Below are 21,864 nucleotides of genomic sequence, written 5' to 3'. Positions count from 1 at the left end.
AATGTAGACCAGGTTATCCCAAACTGGGGTACATGGAAATGCAACCTATGAATGTAGACCAGGTTATCCAAAACTGGGGTACATGGAAATGCAACCTATGAATGTAGACCAGGTTATCCCAAACTGGGGTACATGGAAATGCAACCTATGAATGTAGACCAGGTTATCCCAAACTGGGGTACATGGAAATGCAACCTATGAATGTAGACCAGGTTATCCCAAACTGGGGTACATGGAAATGCAACCTATGAATGTAGACCAGGTTATCCCAAACTGGGGTACATGGAAATGCAACCTATGAATGTAGACCAGGTTATCCCAAACTGGGGTACATGGAAATGCAACCTATGAATGTAGACCAGGTTATCCCAAACTGGGGTACACGGAAATGCAACCTATGAATGTAGACCAGGTTATCCCAAACTGGGGTACATGGAAATGCAACCTATGAATGTAGACCAGGTTATCCCAAACTGGGGTACATGGAAATGCAACCTATGAATGTAGACCAGGTTATCCCAAACTGGGGTACACGGAAATGCAACCTATGAATGTAGACCAGGTTATCCCAAACTGGGGTACATGGAAATGCAACCTATGAATGTAGACCAGGTTATCCCAAACTGGGGTACATGGAAATGCAACCTATGAATGTAGACCAGGTTATCCCAAACTGGGGACATGGAAATGCAACCTATGAATGTAGACCAGGTTATCCCAAACTGGGGTACATGGAAATGCAGCCTATGAATGTAGACCAGGTTATCCCAAACTGGGGTACATGGAAATGCAACCTATGAATGTAGACCAGGTTATCCCAAACTGGGGACATGGAAATGCAACCTATGAATGTAGACCAGGTTATCCCAAACTGGGGACATGGAAATGCAACCTATGAATGTAGACCAGGTTATCCCAAACTGGGGACATGGAAATGCAACCTATGAATGTAGACCAGGTTATCCCAGACTGGGGACATGGAAATGCAACCTATGAATGTAGACCAGGTTATCCCAAACTGGGGTACATGGAAATGCAACCTATGAATGTAGACCAGGTTATCCCAAACTGGGGACATGGAAATGCAACCTATGAATGTAGACCAGGTTATCCCAAACTGGGGACATGGAAATGCAACCTATGAATGTAGACCAGGTTATCCCAAACTGGGGTACATGGAAATGCAACCTATGAATGTAGACCAGGTTATCCCAAACTGGGGTACACGGAAATGCAACCTATGAATGTAGACCAGGTTATCCCAAACTGGGGTACATGGAAATGCAACCTATGAATGTAGACCAGGTTATCCCAAACTGGGGTACATGGAAATGCAACCTATGAATGTAGACCAGGTTATCCCAAACTGGGGACATGGAAATGCAACCTATGAATGTAGACCAGGTTATCCCAAACTGGGGTACATGGAAATGCAGCCTATGAATGTAGACCAGGTTATCCCAAACTGGGGTACATGGAAATGCAACCTATGAATGTAGACCAGGTTATCCCAAACTGGGGACATGGAAATGCAACCTATGAATGTAGACCAGGTTATCCCAAACTGGGGACATGGAAATGCAACCTATGAATGTAGACCAGGTTATCCCAAACTGGGGACATGGAAATGCAACCTATGAATGTAGACCAGGTTATCCCAGACTGGGGACATGGAAATGCAACCTATGAATGTAGACCAGGTTATCCCAAACTGGGGTACATGGAAATGCAACCTATGAATGTAGACCAGGTTATCCCAAACTGGGGACATGGAAATGCAACCTATGAATGTAGACCAGGTTATCCCAAACTGGGGACATGGAAATGCAACCTATGAATGTAGACCAGGTTATCCCAAACTGGGGACATGGAAATGCAACCTATGAATGTAGACCAGGTTATCCCAAACTGGGGACATGGAAATGCAACCTATGAATGTAGACCAGGTTATCCCAAACTGGGGACATGGAAATGCAACCTATGAATGTAGACCAGATTATCCCAAACTGGGGTACATGGAAATGCAACCTATGAATGTAGACCAGGTTATCCCAAACTGGGGACATGGAAATGCAACCTATGAATGTAGACCAGGTTATCCCAAACTGGGGACATGGAAATGCAACCTATGAATGTAGACCAGGTTATCCCAAACTGGGGTACATGGAAATGCAACCTATGAATGTAGACCAGGTTATCCCAAACTGGGGTACATGGAAATGCAACCTATGAATGTAGACCAGGTTATCCCAAATTGGGGACATGGAAATGCAACCTATGAATGTAGACCAGGTTATCCCAAACTGGGGTACATGGAAATGCAACCCATGAATGTAGACCAGGTTATCCCAAACTGGGGTACATGGAAATGCAACCTATGAATGTAGACCAGGTTATCCCAAACTGGGGTACATGGAAATGCAACCTATGAATGTAGACCAGGTTATCCCAAACTGGGGTACATGGAAATGCAACCTATGAATGTAGACCAGGTTATCCCAAACTGGGGTACATGGAAATGCAACCTATGAATGTAGACCAGGTTATCCCAAACTGGGGTACATGGAAATGCAACCTATGAATGTAGACCAGGTTATCCCAAACTGGGGACATGGAAATGCAACCTATGAATGTAGACCAGGTTATCCCAAACTGGGGTACATGGAAATGCAACCTATGAATGTAGACCAGGTTATCCCAAACTGGGGTACATGGAAATGCAACCTATGAATGTAGACCAGGTTATCCCAAACTGGGGACATGGAAATGCAACCTATGAATGTAGACCAGGTTATCCCAAACTGGGGTACATGGAAATGCAACCTATGAATGTAGACCAGGTTATCCCAAACTGGGGTACATGGAAATGCAACCTATGAATGTAGACCAGGTTATCCCAAACTGGGGTACATGGAAATGCAACCTATGAATGTAGACCAGGTTATCCCAAACTGGGGTACATGGAAATGCAACCTATGAATGTAGACCAGGTTATCCCAAACTGGGGTACATGGAAATGCAACCTATGAATGTAGACCAGGTTATCCCAAACTGGGGTACATGGAAATGCAACCTATGAATGTAGACCAGGTTATCCCAAACTGGGGTACATGGAAATGCAACCTATGAATGTAGACCAGGTTATCCCAAACTGGGGACATGGAAATGCAACCTATGAATGTAGACCAGGTTATCCCAAACTGGGGTACATGGAAATGCAACCTATGAATGTAGACCAGGTTATCCCAAACTGGGGTACATGGAAATGCAACCTATGAATGTAGACCAGGTTATCCCAAACTGGGGACATGGAAATGCAACCTATGAATGTAGACCAGGTTATCCCAAACTGGGGTACATGGAAATGCAACCTATGAATGTAGACCAGGTTATCCCAAACTGGGGACATGGAAATGCTGAACTCTTCTTTTTACTTTTTATTGCTTCACATTTTCAAACTGTTCGTTTATATTTTTCAACAAGGATATAGCCTCGTTTCACTGCCAAAAATAAAATTAAACCATCTAATGTTCAGCAAAATAACAACACGATGTCAAATACAGGTAGCCTAGTCAAATAATTAATATGCAATCATTAACCGTTACTCATCCAATCACATTAACCGTTACTCATCCAATCACATTAACCGTTACTCATCCAATCACGTTAACCGTTACTCTCTCGTGGGAATTCCACTAATGGTCTGTATGTAGCCAAACGTAGCTGCTGCTCATGTTGGTATCTGTACTGATGGTGCAAAAGCCATGACAGGGAGACATAGTGGAGTGGTAACGCGCGTGCAAGCAGTTGCTCCCGACGTCACTTGGGTACACTGCAGCATCCACCGAGAGGCTCTTGGGTACACTGCAGCATCCACCGAGAGGCTCTTGGGTACACTGCAGCATCCACCGAGAGGCTCTTGGGTACACTGCAGCATCCACCGAGAGGCTCTTGGGTACACTGCAGCATCCACCGAGAGGCTCTTGGGTACTCTGCAGCATCCACCGAGAGGCTCTTGGGTAGACTGCAGCATCCCCCTAGAGACTCTTGGGTACACTGCAGCATCCCCCTAGAGGCTCTTGGGTACACTGCAGCATCCCCCTAGAGGCTCTTGGGTACACTGCAGCATCCCCCTAGAGGCTCTTGGGTACACTGCAGCATCCCCCTAGAGGCTCTTGGGTACACTGCAGCATCCCCCTAGAGGCTCTTGGGTACACTGCAGCATCCCCCTAGAGGCTCTTGGGTACACTGCAGCATCCCCCTAGAGGCTCTTGGGTACACTGCAGCATCCCCCTAGAGGCTCTTGGGTACACTGCAGCATCCCCCTAGAGGCTCTTGGGTACACTGCAGCATCCACCGAGAGGCTCTTGCTGCCAAGGGAATGCCTGACAGCTTGAAATATGTTTTGAACACCACAGTGAAAACCACAGTGAAAATGCTTAACTTTGTTAAAGCAAGGCCCCTGAACTCTCGTGTATTTCTTTCTTAATTTGTCTGCACTATGCAATGATATCGGCAGCGACCATGTAACGCTTTTACAACATACAGAAGTGCGCTGATTATTAAGGGGCAAAGTATTGACACTTATTTTTGAATTGAGAGACGAGCTTAAAGTTTTTCTTTACTGACCATAATTTTCACTTGTCTGACCGTTTGCATGATGACGAGTTTCTCACACGACTGGCATATCTGTGTGATGTTTTGTCTCGCCTGAATGATCTGAATCTAGGATTACAGGGACTCTCCACAACTATATTCAATGTGCGGGACAAAATTGAGGCTATGATTCAGAGGTCGGAGCTCTTCTCTGTCTGCATTAACAAGGACAACACACAGGTCTTTCCATCATTGTTAAAAAAAAATTGTGTGTAAATGATGTCAAGCTTACGGACCATGTCAAATGTGATATAGGGAAGCACCTGAGTGAACTGGGTGCGCAATTACGCAGGTACTTCCCTGAAACGGACGACACAAACAACTGGATTCCTTATCCCTTTCATGCCCTGCCTCCAGTCCACTTGTTCAGGGGCAGAACCACAGATTTTCACCTTGTCCGCTCGGGGGATCCAATCTTGCAACCACATACATATGTGAGAGTAGATTCTCGTCCACTTACCGAGCCTCATCAAAATTGCAACAAAATTGGATTTTCACAGAACCGCTTGAATCAGAAGCCACTGCCAGGTTTCTGGATAGGGCTGCGCTCAGAGTATCCTGCCTTGGAAAATCGCGCTGTTAAGACACTGATGCCCTTTGCAACCACGTAGTTAGGTGAGAGTGGATTCTCGGCCCTCACTAGCATGACAACTAAATACAGGCACAGACTGTGTGGAAAATGATTTAAGACTGAGACTCTCTCCAATACAACCCAACATTGCAGAGTTATCTGCATCCTTTCAAGCACACCCTTCTCATTAACCTGTGGTGAGTTATTCACAATTTTCGATGAACAAAGGTTTTATATGTAAGATGTGTAAGATTGTTAAATAAATATCAAAATTATTGATTATTATTATTATATTATTGTTTGTGCCCTGGTCCTATAAGAGCTCTTTGTCACTTCTCACGAGCAGGGTTGTGACAAAAACTCACACTCACACTCACACTCATCAGTTTAAAAAATGTATTGTATAGTGTGTGTGTGTGTGTGTGGCAAGCTTACAATGATGGCAAAACACAACATTTGAGAGTGCGCTGACCCTGGTACTAGAGGGGGTACAGCTGGAGGTTGAATGTTTGAAGTCACTGTTCCATCATGATGTAGTCCTATAACCTCACTACGGTAAGACAGCCTGTTCCTCATCAGACAGTCACACACACACACACACTATGTTTAATGGGTACAGAATCACGATAGGACGATGGTCGATATCGCCCAACCTTAGAGTGCGTGTGTGTGTGTGTGTGTGTGTGTGTGTGTGTGTGTGTGTGTGTGTGTGTGTGTGTGTGTGTGTGTGTGTGTCAGTGTGTCAGTGTGTGTGTGTGTGTCAGTGTGTGTCAGTGTGTGTCAGTCATGAATCTAAACATCATCTCCCTCCCCAGACTGGTACACCAGGATGGGAGCCTGGCTGACATCACCATGCTCAGCATCTCTTCTGGAGAAGGAGTGATACGAGCAGACGACAAGAAAAAGGAGAAGGAGGGAACCCTGGTGGTGGTGATGCAGGAGAAAGAGGGAGGGATGAAGCAGAAAGGAGGACTCCAACAGTCTATAGACCTGCGTCAGTCATTCGGAAAGTCGTTTGAGTTGCATCAGTCGTTCCAGAAGTCGTTTGAGTCCAGTGCAGGGTCGGGCGGGAGTGGCCACTGCAGTGTGGGAACTGAGCCAGATCCCTCCACAGAAAACACTACCTCAGGTACACAGAACACCGTCAGGGCGGCAGGTAGACTAGAGGTTAGAGGCAGGTAGACTAGTGGGGCGGCAGGTAGACTAGAGGTTAGAGGCAGGTAGACTAGTGGGTTGAAAGGTAGACTAGTGGTTAGAGTCAGGTAGACTAGAGGATAGAGTAAGGTAGACTAGTGGTTAGAGTCAGGTAGACTAGTGGTTAGAGGCCGGTAGACTAGTGGTTAGAGGCAGGTAGACTAGTGGTTAGAGGCAGGTAGACTAGAGGGGCGGCAGGTAGACTAGTGGGGCGGCAGGTAGACTAGTGGTTAGAGGCAGGTAGACTAGTGGGGCGGCAGGTAGACTAGTGGTTAGAGGCAGGTAGACTAGTGGTTAGAGGCAGGTAGACTAGAGGGGAGGCAGGTAGACTAGTGGTTAGAGGAAGGTAGACTAGTCGTTAGAGACAGGTAGACTAGTGGTTAGAGGCAGGTAGACTAGTGGGGCGGCAGGTAGACTAGTGGGGCGGCAGGTAGACTAGTGGTTAGAGGCAGGTAGACTAGAGGGGCGGCAGGTAGACTAGTGGTTAGAGGCAGGTAGACTAGAGGTGCGGCAGGTAGACTAGTGGGGCGGCAGGAAGACTAGTGGTTAGAGGCAGGTAGCCTAGTGGGGCGGCAGGTAGACTAGAGGTTAGAGCCAGGTAGACTAGTGGGGCAGCAGGTAGACTAGTGGTTAGAGGCAGTTAGACTAGTGGTTAGAGGCAGGTAGACTAGTGGTTAGAGGCAGGTAGACTAGTGGGGCGGCAGGTAGACTAGTGGTTAGAGGCAGGTAGACTCATGGGGCGGCAGGTAGACTAGAGGTTAGAGGCAGGTAGACTAGTGGGGCGGCAGGTAGACTAGAGGTTAGAGGCAGGTAGACTAGTGGGGTGGCAGGTAGACTAGAGGTTAGAGGCAGGTAGACTAGTGGGGCGGCAGGTAGACTAGAGGTTAGAGGCAGGTAGACTAGTGGTGTGGCAGGTAGACTAGAGGTTAGAGGCAGGTAGACTAGTGGGGCGGCAGGTAGACTAGAGGTTAGAGGCAGGTAGACTAGTGGGGCAGCAGGTAGACTAGCGGGGCGGCAGGAAGACTAGTGGTTAGAGGCAGGTAGCCTAGTGGGGCGGCAGGTAGACTAGAGGTTAGAGCCAGGTAGACTAGTGGGGCAGCAGGTAGACTAGTGGTTAGAGGCAGTTAGACTAGTGGTTAGAGGCAGGTAGACTAGTGGTTAGAGGCAGGTAGACTAGTGGGGCGGCAGGTAGACTAGTGGTTAGAGGCAGGTAGACTCATGGGGCGGCAGGTAGACTAGAGGTTAGAGGCAGGTAGACTAGTGGGGCGGCAGGTAGACTAGAGGTTAGAGGCAGGTAGACTAGTGGGGTGGCAGGTAGACTAGAGGTTAGAGGCAGGTAGACTAGTGGGGCGGCAGGTAGACTAGAGGTTAGAGGCAGGTAGACTAGTGGTGTGGCAGGTAGACTAGAGGTTAGAGGCAGGTAGACTAGTGGGGCGGCAGGTAGACTAGAGGTTAGAGGCAGGTAGACTAGTGGGGCAGCAGGTAGACAAGTGGTTAGAGGCAGGTAGACTAGTGGTTAGAGGCAGGTAGACTAGTGGTTAGAGGCAGGTTGACTAGTGGGGCAGCAGGTAGACTAGTGGGGCAGCAGGTAGACTAACGGGGAGGCAGGTAGACTAGTGGGGCAGCAGGTAGACTAGAGGTTAGAGGCAGGTAGACTAGTGGGGCGGCAGGTAGACTAGTGGTTAGAGGCAGGTAGACTCGTGGGGCGGCAGGTAGACTAGAGGTTAGAGGCAGGTAGACTAGTGGGGCGGCAGGTAGACTAGAGGTTAGAGGCAGGTAGACTAGTGGGGCGGCAGGTAGACTAGATGTTAGAGGCAGGTAGACTAGCGGGCGGCAGGTAGACTAGTGGTTAGAGGCAGGTAGACTAGTGGTTAGAGGCAGGTAGACTAGTGGGGCGGCAGGTAGACTAGAGGTTAGAGGCAGGTAGACTAGTGGGGCAGCAGGTAGACTAGTGGTTAGAGGCAGGTAGACTAGTGGTTAGAGGAAGGTAGACTAGTGGGGCGGCAGGTAGACTAGAGGTTAGAGGCAGGTAGACTAGTGGGGCGGCAGGTAGACTAGTGGGGCGGCAGGTAGACTAGCGGGGAGGCAGGTAGACTAGTGGGGCGGCAGGTGGACTAGAGGTTAGAGGCAGGTAGACTAGTGGGCGGCAGGTAGACTAGTGGTTAGAGGCAGGTAGACTAGTGGGGCAGCAGGTAGACTAGTGGTTAGAGGCAGGTAGACTAGTGGTTAGAGGAAGGTAGACTAGTGGGGCGGCAGGTAGACTAGAGGTTAGAGGCAGGTAGACTAGTGGGGCGGCAGGTAGACTAGTGGGGCGGCAGGTAGACTAGCGGGGAGGCAGGTAGACTAGTGGGGCGGCAGGTGGACTAGAGGTTAGAGGCAGGTAGACTAGTGGGCGGCAGGTAGACTAGTGGTTAGAGGCAGGTAGACTAGTGGTTAGAGGCAGGTAGACTAGTGGGTCGGCGGGTAGACTAGAGGTTAGAGGCAGGTAGACTAGTGGGGCGGAAGGTAGACTAGTGGTTAGAGGCAGGTAGACTAGTCGTTAGAGACAGGTAGACTAGTGGTTAGAGGCAGGTAGACTAGTGGGGCGGCAGGTAGACTAGTGGTTAGAGGCAGGTAGACTAGTGGTTAGAGGCAGGTAGACTTGTGGGGCGGCAGTTAAACTAGAGGTTAGAGGCAGGTAGACTAGTGGGGCGGCAGGTAGACTAGAGGTTAGAGGCAGGTAGACTAGTGGGGCAGCAGGTAGACTAGTGGTTAGAGGCAGGTAGACTAGTGGTTAGAGGCAGGTAGACTCGTGGGGCGGCAGGTAGACTAGAGGTTAGAGGCAGGTAGACTAGTGGGGCGGCAGGTAGACTAGAGGTTAGAGGCAGGTAGACTAGTGGGGCAGCAGGTAGACTAGTGGGGCGGCAGGAAGACTAGTGGTTAGAGGCAGGTAGCCTAGTGGGGCGGCAGGTAGACTAGAGGTTAGAGCCAGGTAGACTAGTGGGGCAGCAGGTAGACTAGTGGTTAGAGGCAGGTAGACTAGTGGTTAGAGGCAGGTAGACTAGTGGGGCGGCAGGTAGACTAGAGGTTAGAGGCAGGTAGACTAGTGGTGTGGCAGGTAGACTAGAGGTTAGAGGCAGGTAGACTAGTGGGGCGGCAGGTAGACTAGAGGTTAGAGGCAGGTAGACTAGTGGGGCAGCAGGTAGACAAGTGGTTAGAGGCAGGTAGACTAGTGGTTAGAGGCAGGTAGACTAGTGGTTAGAGGCAGGTTGACTAGTGGGGCAGCAGGTAGACTAGTGGGGCAGCAGGTAGACTAACGGGGAGGCAGGTAGACTAGTGGGGCAGCAGGTAGACTAGAGGTTAGAGGCAGGTAGACTAGTGGGGCGGCAGGTAGACTAGAGGTTAGAGGCAGGTAGACTAGTGGGGCGGCAGGTAGACTAGTGGTTAGAGGCAGGTAGACTCGTGGGGCGGCAGGTAGACTAGAGGTTAGAGGCAGGTAGACTAGTGGGGCGGCAGGTAGACTAGAGGTTAGAGGCAGGTAGACTAGTGGGGCGGCAGGTAGACTAGATGTTAGAGGCAGGTAGACTAGCGGGCGGCAGGTAGACTAGTGGTTAGAGGCAGGTAGACTAGTGGTTAGAGGCAGGTAGACTAGTGGGGCGGCAGGTAGACTAGAGGTTAGAGGCAGGTAGACTAGTGGGGCAGCAGGTAGACTAGTGGTTAGAGGCAGGTAGACTAGTGGTTAGAGGAAGGTAGACTAGTGGGGCGGCAGGTAGACTAGAGGTTAGAGGCAGGTAGACTAGTGGGGCGGCAGGTAGACTAGTGGGGCGGCAGGTAGACTAGCGGGGAGGCAGGTAGACTAGTGGGGCGGCAGGTGGACTAGAGGTTAGAGGCAGGTAGACTAGTGGTTAGAGGCAGGTAGACTAGTGGGGCGGCAGGTAGACTAGCGGGGCGGCAGGTAGACTAGTGGGCCGGCAGGTAGACTAGTCGTTAGAGGCAGGTAGACTAGTGGGGCGGCAGGTAGACTAGAGGTTAGAGGCAGGTAGACTAGTGGGGCAGCAGGTAGACTAGTGGTTAGAGGCAGGTAGACTAGTGGTTAGAGTCAGGTAGACTACAGGGGCGGCAGGTAGACTAGTGGTTAGAGGCAGGTAGACTAGTGGTTAGAGGCAGGTAGACTAGTGGGGCGGCAGGTAGACTAGTGGTTAGAGGCAGGTAGACTAGTGGTTAGAGGCAGGTAGACTCGTGGGGCGGCAGTTAGACTAGAGGTTAGAGGCAGGTAGACTAGTGGGGCGGCAGGTAGACTAGAGGTTAGAGGCAGGAAGACTAGTGGTTAGAGGCAGGTAGACTAGTGGGGCGGCAGGTAGACTAGAGGTTAGAGGCAGGTAGACTAGTGGTTAGAGGCAGGTAGACTAGTGGGGCGGCAGGTAGACTAGAGGTTAGAGGCAGGTAGACTAGTGGGGCAGCAGGTATACTAGTGGTTGGAGGCAGGTAGACTAGTGGTTAGAGGCAGGTAGACTAGTGGGGCGGCAGGTAGACTAGCGGGGAGGCAGGTAGACTAGTGGGCGGCAGGTAGACCAGTGGTTAGAGGCAGGTAGACTAGAGGTTAGAGGCAGGTAGACTAGTGGGTCGGCGGGTAGACTAGAGGTTAGAGGCAGGTAGACTAGTGGGGCGGCAGGTAGACTAGTGGTTAGAGGCAGGTAGACTAGTCGTTAGAGGCAGGTAGACTAGTCGTTAAAGGCCGGTAGACTAGTGGTTAGAGGCAGGTAGACTAGTGGGGCGGCAGGTAGACTAGCGGGGCGGCAGGTAGACTAGTGGGCCGGCAGGTAGACTAGTCGTTAGAGGCAGGTAGACTAGTGGGGCAGCAGGTAGACTAGTGGTTAGAAGCAGGTAGACTAGTGGTTAGAGGCAGGTAGACTAGTGGTTAGAGGCAGGTAGATTAGTGGGGAGGCAGGTAGACTAGCGGGGAGGCAGGTAGACTAGTGGTTAGAGGCAGGTAGACTAGTGGGGAGGCAGGTAGACTAGTGGTTAGAGGCAGGTAGACTAGTGGGGCAGCAGGTAGACTAGTGGTTAGAGGCAGGTAGACTAGTGGTTAGAGGCAGGTAGACTAGTGGTTAGAGGCAGGTAGACTAGAGGTTAGAGGCAGGTAGATTAGTGGGGAGGCAGGTAGACTAGCGGGGAGGCAGGTAGACTAGTGGGGCGGCAGGTAGACTAGTGGTTAGAGGCAGGTAGACTAGCGGGGAGGCAGGTAGCTGACTGGCTGACTGATATTCTGACTGACTGACTGATTGACTGACTGACTGACTAACTGACTGATTGACTGACTGGCTGACTGACTGATTGACTAACTGATTGGATAACTGACTGACTGACTGACTGGCTGACTGATTGACTGGCTGACTAATTGACTGACTGACTGATTAACTAGCTGACTGACTGTTTGACTGACTGATTGGATAACTGGCTGACTGATTGCCTGATTGACTGATTGATGGAGTGACTGACTGACTAAGTGATTGACTGACTGATTGACCAAGTGGCTGACTGATTGACTGACTGGCTGATTGATTGACTGACATATTGGCTACCAGGCTGACTGGTTGACTGACTGACTGGCTGACTGATTGACTGACTATTGGTTGACTAACTTATTGACTGACGGTTTAACTGGTTGACTGACTTCTGGCTGACTGACTGACAAGATTGACTGACGGATTGGCTAACTGGCTGACTGGTTGACTGACTGACTGGCTGACTGATTGTCAGACTGACTACTGGTTGACTGACTTATTGACTGACGATTAACTGGCTGACTGACTGACAAGATTGACTGACTGAGTGTCAGACTGACTGAGTGACTGACTGATTGCTTCCTGTCTCGTCCTGTTCCTGTCAGACCTAAAGAATAAGTGGCACCTGGTGGTGGACTGACTGACTGACTGACTGGCTGACTATTGGCTGACTGGCTGACTGACTGACAGCTTCCTGTCTCATCCTGTTCCTGTCAGACCTAAAGAATAAGTGGCACCTGGTGGTGGACCATCTGACTGACTGACTGACTGGCTGACTATTGGCTGACTGACTGACTGACTGATTGGTTGACTGACTGACTGGCTGACTGATTACTTCCTGTCTCATCCTGTTCCTGTCAGACCTAAAGAATAAGTGGCACCTGGTGGTGGACCATCTGACTGACTGACTGACTGGCTGACTATTGGCTGACTGACTGACTGACTGATTGGTTGACTGACTGACTGGCTGACTGACTGCTTCCTGTCTCATCCTGTTCCTGTCAGACCTAAAGAATAAGTGGCCCCTGGTGGTGGACCGTCTGACTGACTGACTGACTGGCTGACTGACTGCTTCCTGTCTCATCCTGTTCCTGTCAGACCTAAAGAATAAGTGGCCCCTGGTGGTGGACCATCTGACTGACTGACTGACTGACTGGCTGACTGACTGGCTGACTGACTGCTTCCTGTCTCATCCTGTTCCTGTCAGACCTAAAGAATAAGTGGCCCCTGGTGGTGGACCGTCTGACTGACTGACTGACTGGCTGACTGACTGCTTCCTGTCTCGTCCTGTTCCTGTCAGACCTAAAGAATAAGTGGCACCTGGTGGTGGACCGTCTGACTGACTGACTGACTGACTGGCTGACTGACTGGCTGACTGATTGCTTCCTGTCTCATCCTGTTCCTGTCAGACCTAAAGAATAAGTGGCCCCTGGTGGTGGACCGTCTGACTGACTGACTGACTGGCTGACTGACTGCTTCCTGTCTCGTCCTGTTCCTGTCAGACCTAAAGAATAAGTGGCCCCTGGTGGTGGACCGTCTGACTGACTGACTGACTGGCTGACTGACTGCTTCCTGTCTCGTCCTGTTCCTGTCAGACCTAAAGAATAAGTGGCACCTGGTGGTGGACCGTCTGACTGAGTGACTGGCTGACTGGCTGACTGATTGCTTCCTGTCTCATCCTGTTCCTGTCAGACCTAAAGAATAAGTGGCCCCTGGTGGTGGACCGTCTGACTGACTGACTGACTGGCTGACTGACTGCTTCCTGTCTCGTCCTGTTCCTGTCAGACCTAAAGAATAAGTGGCACCTGGTGGTGGACCATCTGACTGACTAACTGACTGGCTGACTATTGGCTGACTGACTGACTGGCTGACTGATTGCTTCCTGTCTCGTCCTGTTCCTGTCAGACCTAAAGAATAAGTGGCATCTGGTGGTGGACTGACTGACTGACTGACTGACTGACTGGCTGACTGATTGCTTCCTGTCTCGTCCTGTTCCTGTCAGACCTAAAGAATAAGTGGCACCTGGTGGTGGACCGTCTGACTGACTGACTGACTGACTGGCTGACTGACTGACTGAGTGACTGACTGATTGCTTCCTGTCTCGTCCTGTTCCTGTCAGACCTAAAGAATTAGTGGCACCTGGTGGTGGACCGTCTGACTGACTGGCTGGCTGACTGACTGGATGACTATTGGCTGACTGACTGACTGGCTGACTGATTGCTTCCTGTCTCATCCTGTTCCTGTCAGACCTAAAGAATAAGTGGCACCTGGTGGTGGACCGTCTGACTGACTGACTGACTGGCTGACTGACTGATTGCTTCCTGTCTCGTCCTGTTCCTGTCAGACCTAAAGAATAAGTGGCACCTGGTGGTGGACCGTCTGACTGACTGACTGGCTGACTGACTGGATGACTATTGGCTGACTGACTGACTGGCTGACTGATTGCTTCCTGTCTCGTCCTGTTCCTGTCAGACCTAAAGAATAAGTGGCACCTGGTGGTGGACCGTCTGACTGACTGACTGACTGGCTGACTGACTGACTGGCTGACTGACTGGCTGACTGATTGCTTCCTGTCTCGTCCTGTTCCTGTCAGACCTAAATAATAAGTGGCACCTGGTGGTGGACCGTCTGACTGTGCTGTTCCTCAAGTTCCTGGAATATTTCCACAAGCTGCAGCTCTTCATCTGGTGGCTCCTAGAGATACACATCATCAAGATCGTCTCTTCGTATATCATACTGGTCTCTGTCAAGGAGGTAAGGGCTGGGGGTTTGAGCCCAGCTGCCCTGCTTGCTACAAAACTGTGTTAAGGCAGCTGAGCTAGCGCCTAGGCATTACACTAACAATTGAATACTTATCACCCAAACTACCTCTGTTTCAGTTGTTCCTAATAACAATCATTGTCCACTCTTGGAGTTTGTGTTTTTAGTAGTGATCTTTTCATAAAGCTAGTAGTGGTACAGACACTAAACCTAACTGTTTCTCCTCTCTGGCAGGTGTCCTTGTTCAACTACGTGTTCATGGCGTGCTGGGCCTTCGCTCTACCCTTCAGTCAGTTCAGACCCCTGGCCTCCAGTATCTGTACAGTCTGGACCTGTGTTTTCATCGTCTGTAAGATGTTGTACCAGCTGGAATCTATACAACCTGCCTCTTACTCCAAGAACTGCTCCATGGTGAGTAGGGTAGGTCGGTGGGTAGAATGGTTGGTTGGATGATAAATGGTTGGTTGGATGATGGAATGGTTGGTTGGTTGGTTTGTTGATGGAATGGTTGGTTGGTTGGTTTGTTTGTTGATGGAATGGTTGGTTGGTTGGTTGGTTGGTTGATGGAATGGTTGGTTGGTTGATGGAATGGTTGGTTGGTTGGTTTGTTTGTTGATGGAATGGTTGGTTGGTTGGTTGGTTGGTTGGTTGGTTGATGGAATGGTTGGTTGGTTTGTTTGTTGATGGAATGGTTGGTTTGTTGGTTGCTTGATGGAATGGTTGTTTGGTTGGTTGATGGAATGGTTGGTTGGCTGGTTGGCTTGTTGATGGAATTTGTTGATTGAATGGTTGGTTGATGGAATGGTTGGTTGGTTGATTGATGGAAAGGTTGGTTGGTTGATGGAATGGTTTGTTGGTTGGTTGATGGAATGGTTGGTTGGTTGACAGAATGGTTGGCTAGTTGATAGAATGGTTGGCTGGTTGATAGAATGGTTGGTTGATTGGCTGACGGAAAGGTTGGTTGGTGGGATGGTTGATGGAATGGTTGGCAGAATGGTTTGCTGGTTGGTTGTTTGTTGTTGTTTGTTGTTGGTTGATTTTATTTATTTTTTTTTTTTATTTTTTTTGAATTTTACTCCTTTTTCTCCCCAATTTCGTGGTATCCAATTGTTGTAGTAGCTACTATCTTGTCTCATTGCTACAACTCCCGTACGGGCTCGGGAGAGACGAAGGCTGAATGTCATGCGTCCTCCGATACACAAACCAACCAGCCGTACTGCTTCTTAACACAGCGCGCATCCAACCCGGAAGCAACCTTGGCTAGCGCGCACTGCGCCCGGCCCGCCACAGGAGTCGCTGGTGCGCGATGAGACAAGGAGATCCCTACCGACCAATCCCTCCCTAACCCGGACGACGCTAGGCCAATTGTGCGTCGCCCCACGGACCTCCCGGTCGCGGCCGGTTATGACAGAGCCTGGGCGCGAACCCAGGGACTCTGATGGCACAGCTGGCGCTGCAGTACAGCACCCTTAACCACTGCGCCACCCGGGAGGCCAGAGGGTTGCTTGATTGATGGAAAGGTTGGTTGGTTGGTTGGTTGATGGAATGGTTTGTTTGTTGGTTGGTTGATGGAATGGTTGGTTGGTTGACAGAATGGTTGGCTGGTTGATAGAATGGTTGGCTGGTTGATAGAATGGTTGGTTGATTGGTTGATGGAAGGGTTGGTTGGTTGATGGAATGGTTGGTTGGTTGGTTGATGGAATGGTTGGTTGGCTGATGGAAAGGTTGGTTGGTGGGATGGTTGATGGAATGGTTGGCTGGTTGACAGAATGGTTTGATGGTTGATCAAATGGTTGGTTGTTGGAATGGTTGGTTGGTTGATGGAATGGCTGGTTGGTTGATTGATTGAATGGTTGGTTGGTTAATGAAATGGTTGGTTGATGGACAGATTGGTTGGTTGATGGAATGGTTGGTTGGTAAATGGAATGGTTGGTTGGTTAATTAATTGGTTGGTTGATGGAATGGCTGGTTGGTTGATGGAATGATTTGCTGGTTGATATAATTCTTGGTTGGTTGATGGAATGGCTGGTTGGTTGATTGATTGAATGGTTGGTTGGTTAATGAAATGGTTGGTTGATGGAAAGATTGGTTGGTTGATGGAATGGTTGGTTGGTAAATGGAATGGTTGGTTGGTTAATTAATTGGTTGGTTGGTTGATGGAATGGCTGGTTGGTTGATGGAATGATTTGCTGGTTGAGAGAATTCTTGGTTGGTTGATGGAATGGTTTGCTGTTGGTTGATGGAATGGTTGGTTGAATGGCTGGTTGGTTGGTTGGTTGATGGAATGGTTGGCTGGTTGATGGAATGGTCGGTTGGTTAATGGAATGGTTGGTTGGTTGATGGAAAGTTTGGTTGGTTGATGGAATGGTTTACTGGTTGGTTGGTTGGTTGGTTGGTTGATGGAATGATTGGTTGGTTGTTTGGTTGGTTGATCAAATGTTTGGTTGGTTGATGGAATGGTTGGTTGGTAGGTGGAATGGTTGGTTGGTTGGTCGGTTGGTTTATGGAATGGTTGGCTGGTTGATAGATTTTTTTACATTTCTGTGTCTCAAATCTATGCCGAAGCCTTGGCCAAAGATATTTGATCATATGTATTCAAACGTATGGAGATAGATACCAATATGTAACTGTCACTATGAACATTTTATGTTTTGGACTGACTTCGTCTTCTGGGTTGTTCGTAAGGGTACTTACAAAAGCCTAGGGTCGTTTAAATATGGTTTGACTGTTCTGACTCCTGTTTTGACTCCTCGTCCTCCCCAGCCAATGAACTACACAGACAAACAGAGAGAAGAGATGAAAGACTCTCTGCTGTACAAGGATCCAGTAGACCCTTCCAACTGGGTCGGACTCAACAAATTAAACCCTCTACTGGAGAACCTTAGGGTGAGGAGACACTAACCGATCACGTTTACTTATAAAACAAGACATCTATATTGTATAGTAGTATAGCATCACTTTGGGACATGCAAACATAGGAAATAGTTCTCAAATAAGATAGAAAACTCATACACTGAGTTTTTCATGAATCTGCCATTGATACATCTCGGAACCCATGACATTTTGAGAGACTCACCTTTGATTATCTGTCTGGCAGGACCAGCCTGTGAATCAGGACCAGTCTCTGAGTCAGGGCTAGAAGAACTAGTCTCTGAGTCAGGGCTAGAAGGACCAGTCTCTGAGTCAAGGCTAGATGGACCAGTCTCTGAGTCAAGGCTAGAAGGACCAGTCTCTGAGTCAGGGCTAGAAGGACCAGTCTCTGAGTCAAGGCTAGAAGGACCAGTCTCTGAGTCAAGGCTAGAAGGACCAGTCTTTGAGTCAGGGCTAGAAGGACCAGCCTTTGAGTCAGGGCTAGAAGGACCAGTCTCTGAGTCAGGGCTAGAAGGACCAGCCTTTGAGTCAGGGCTAGAAGGACCAGTCTCTGAGTCAAGGCTAGAAGGACCAGCCTTTGAGTCAGGGCTAGAAGGACCAGTCTCTGAGTCGGTGCTAGAAGGACCAGTCTCTGAGTCAGGGCTAGAAGGACCAGTCTCTGAGTCGGTGCTAGAAGGACCAGTCTCTAAATCAAGGCTAGAAGGACCAGTCTCTAAATCAAGGCTAGAAGGACCAGTCTCTGAGTCGGTGCTAGAAGGACCAGTCTCTAAATCAAGGCTAGAAGGACCAGTCTCTAAATCAAGGCTAGAAGGACCAGTCTCTGAGTCGGTGCTAGAAGGACCAGTCTCTTAGTTAGGGCTAGAAGGACCAGTCTCTGAGTCAGTGCTAGAAGGACCAGTCTCTGAGTCGGTGCTAGAAGGACCAGTCTCTGAATCAGGGCTAGAAGGACCAGTCTCTGAGTTGGTGCTAGAAGGACCAGTCTCTGAGTTGGTGCTAGAAGGACCAGTCTCTGAGTCAGGGCTAGAAGGACCAGTCTCTGAGTCAGGGCTAGAAGGACCAGCCTTTGAGTCAGGGCTAGAAGGACCAGTCTCTGAGTAAGGGCTAGAAGGACCAGTCTCTGAGTCAAGGCTAGAAGGACCAGTCTCTGAGTTGGTGCTAGAAGGACCAGTCTCTGAGTTGGTGCTAGAAGGACCGGTCTCTGAGTCGGTATTAGAAGGACCAGTCTCTGAGTCGGTGCTAGAAGGACCAGTCTCTGAGTCAAGGCTATACTAAATATCTACCTCTATCAACTGAGTCAGTACTGAAAAAATAACAAACAATTTATTTGAAATGTACATCAAAGATCTATTCTGTTACTTCACTGTTTCTTTTTCCTCCTCCAGAACAACCTGCTGATGTTGGCCATGCTGGCGTTTGAGGTGACCATCTACCGTCACCAGCTGTACTACAGGCTGAGGAACAAGCTCACCGCGCCCGCCGCTCGCATCATCTTCCATGACATCACGCGGCAACACCTCGACAACGGCATCGTCAACTGTGCCAAGTACTTCATCAACTACTTCTTCTACAAGTTCGGGCTGGAGGTAGGCAGAAACCATTATATTCAGAGAGATCACATGGCCTGGAGGTAGGCAGACACCATTATATTCAGAGAGATCACATGGGCTGGAGGTAGGCAGAAACCATTATATTCAGAGAGATCACATGGGCTGGAGGTAGGTAGAAACCATTATATTCAGAGAGATCACATGGGCTGGAGAAAGGTAGAAACCATTATATTCAGAGAGATCACATGGGCTGGAGGTAGGTAGAAACCATTATATTCAGAGAGATCATTTGGGCTAAACTTCACACACACTCTCTCTCTCTCTCTCTACCTCTTACTCCCTGTTCTAGACATGCTTCCTACTGGCGGTGAATGTGATTGGCCAGCGTATGGACTTCTATGCTGTGCTGCATGCCTTCTCTCTGATAGCCGTGATGTACAGACGTAGGAGGAAAGCTATAGCTGAGATCTGGCCTAAATACTGTTGTTTCCAGGCCTGTATTCTAACCTGGCAGTACTTTGTGTGCATTGGGATACCACCTGCAGCTTGCAAAGGTATGTGTGTGTGTGTGTGTGTGTGTGTGTGTGTGTGTGTGTGTGTGTGTGTGTGTGTGTGTGTGTGTGTGTGTGTGTGTGTGTGGGGGGGGGGGGGGGGGGTGTATGTAGACTACATGACCAAAAACATGTGTACACATGCTCGTCGAACATCCCATTGGAGTTGGTTCTCATGGGTATTAATATCAGGTGGTAGCCCCCCTTTGCTGCTATAACAGCCTCCACTCTTCTGGGAAGGCTTTCCACTAGATGTTGGAACATTGTTGCTATAACAGCCTCCACTCTTCTGGGAAGGCTTTCCACTAGATGTAGGAACATTGCTGCAGGGACTTGCTTCCATTCAGCCACAAGAGCATTAGTGAGGTTGTGCACTGATGTTGGGAGATTAGACCTGGCTCACAGTTGTCGTTCTAATTCATCCCAAAGGTGTTCGATCAGGGCTCTGAGGTCAGGGCTCTGTGCAGGCCATTCAAGTTCTACCACAATGATCTCGACAAACCATTTCTGTGTGGACCTCTCTTTGTGCACGGGGGCATTGTCATGTTGATCTAAGAAAGGGCCTTTCCCAAAACTGTTGCAACAATGTTAGAAGCACAGAATCATCTAGAATTTAATTGTATGCTGTAGTGTTAGGATTTCCCTTCACTGGATCTAAGGGGCCTGAACCATGAAAAACAGCCCCAGACCATTATTCCTCCTCCATCCACATTCGGGCAGTTAGCTTTCTCCTGGGATCCGCCAAACCCAGATTCGTCCGTCGGTTTCCACTGCTCCAGAGTCCAATGGTGGCGAGCTTTACACCACTCCAGCCGAAGCATGACATTGCGCATGGTGATCTTAGGCTTGTGTGCGGCTGCTCAGCCATGGAAACCCATTTCATGAAGCTCCAGGCGAACATTTCTTGTGCTGACGTTGCTTCCAGAGGCATTTTGGAACTAGGTAGTGAGCAGCTTCAGCACTCGGAGGTCCCGTTCTGTGAGCTTATGGGGCCTACCACTTTGCGGCTAATCCGTTGTTGCTCTTAGACGTTTCCACTTCACAATAACAGCACTTACCGTTGACCGGGGGGCAGCTCTAGCAGGGCAGAAATTTGCCGAACTGCCTTATTGCAGAGGTGACGTTCTTTGGACGGTGCCACGTTGAAAGTCACTGAGCTCTTCAGTACGGGCCGTTCTACTGACAATGTTTGTCTATGTCTGTGTGCTCGATTTTATACACCAATCAGCAACGGGTGTGGCTGAAAAAGCCCGAATCCACTAATTTGAAGGGGTGTCCACATACCGCTGTATATATGGTGTTTGTTGCATTATAGAGTTTACATGTAATTTGCTTGTTTAAGTGTTTGTTAGGTTGTTTTTATTTAACTAGGCAAGTCAGTTAATAAGAGCAAACAACCTTCCGGTTACTTGTCCAACGCTCTAACCACTAGGCTACCCTGCCACCCTAGTGTGTGAAATGTATGTGATTCTCTTATATTTTAATATAATTTGTTGTTGTTGTTGTTGTTGTTGTTGTTGTTGCTCTCTATCCCTTCAGATTACCCATGGAGGTTCCCTAACTCTGCAATGGACTCCAACGTCATCAAGTGGCTTTATTTCCCTGACTTCCACACCAACCCCAACCCAATCTTTCTCGTCTGTACGTATCATATTGTTCTGTTGGACTATTAAGGATCGATATGGACAGGGTTGGATAGAATTGATTATATTGCCTATCTATATCTATCTACATTTTTAGTTAAACACTAGTTTGATATGTAGCTTAAATCTGCTTTTCTAAGTCCTCTCCTTCCTACCTCCTCTCCTCTCTCCTCCTCTCCTCTTTCCTCCTCTCTTCCACTCCTCTCATGATGACTTCATGCTCCTCTTCTCCTCTCTAGATGACTTCATGCTCCTCCTCTCATCTCTAGATGACTTCATGCTCCTCCTCTCTCCTCCCCTCTAGATGACTTCATGCTCCTCCTCTCTCCTCATCTCTAGATGACTTCATGCTCCTCCTCTCTTCCGTTCCTCTCTAGATGACTTCATGCTCCTCCTCTCTCCTCCTCTCTAGATGACTTCATGCTCCTCCTCTCCTCCTCTCATCTCTAGATGACTTCATGCTCCTCCTCTCTCCTCCTCTTTAGATGACTTCATGCTCCTCCTCTCTCCTCCTCTCTAGATGACTTCATGCTCCTCCTCTCTTCCGCTCCTCTCTAGATGACTTCATGCTCCTCCTCTCCTCCTCTCCTCTCTAGATGACTTCATGCTCCTCCTCTCTTCTCCTCTCTAGATGACTTCATGCTCCTCCTCTCTCCTCATCTCTAGATGACTTCATGCTCCTCCTCTCTTCCGTTCCTCTCTAGATGACTTCATGCTCCTCCTCTCTCCTCCTCTCTAGATGACTTCATGCTCCTCCTCTCCTCCTCTCATCTCTAGATGACTTCATGCTCCTCCTCTCTCCTCCTC

General features: G+C 49.1%; 1 protein-coding gene across 1 annotated transcript in view; it reads left to right on the top strand.

The window, feature by feature from the left end:
- The window catches only part of LOC139387576 (piezo-type mechanosensitive ion channel component 2), a 291,891-nt gene that overhangs the window by 143,630 nt on the left and 126,397 nt on the right, over window positions 1-21,864 (top strand). Inside the window, exons 21-27 of the mRNA XM_071133907.1 lie at window positions 6,043-6,356; window positions 14,279-14,439; window positions 14,680-14,856; window positions 17,209-17,331; window positions 18,699-18,899; window positions 19,213-19,417; window positions 20,954-21,055. Of these exons, the coding sequence (XP_070990008.1) occupies window positions 6,043-6,356; window positions 14,279-14,439; window positions 14,680-14,856; window positions 17,209-17,331; window positions 18,699-18,899; window positions 19,213-19,417; window positions 20,954-21,055 (1,283 nt within the window). The remainder of the gene's footprint in view (window positions 1-6,042; window positions 6,357-14,278; window positions 14,440-14,679; window positions 14,857-17,208; window positions 17,332-18,698; window positions 18,900-19,212; window positions 19,418-20,953; window positions 21,056-21,864) is intronic.

Source organism: Oncorhynchus clarkii, chromosome 28 (genome assembly GCF_045791955.1).
Source record: "Oncorhynchus clarkii lewisi isolate Uvic-CL-2024 chromosome 28, UVic_Ocla_1.0, whole genome shotgun sequence".
NCBI lineage: Eukaryota > Metazoa > Chordata > Actinopteri > Salmoniformes > Salmonidae > Oncorhynchus > Oncorhynchus clarkii.
This window is presented reverse-complemented; position numbering and strand designations above follow the sequence as displayed.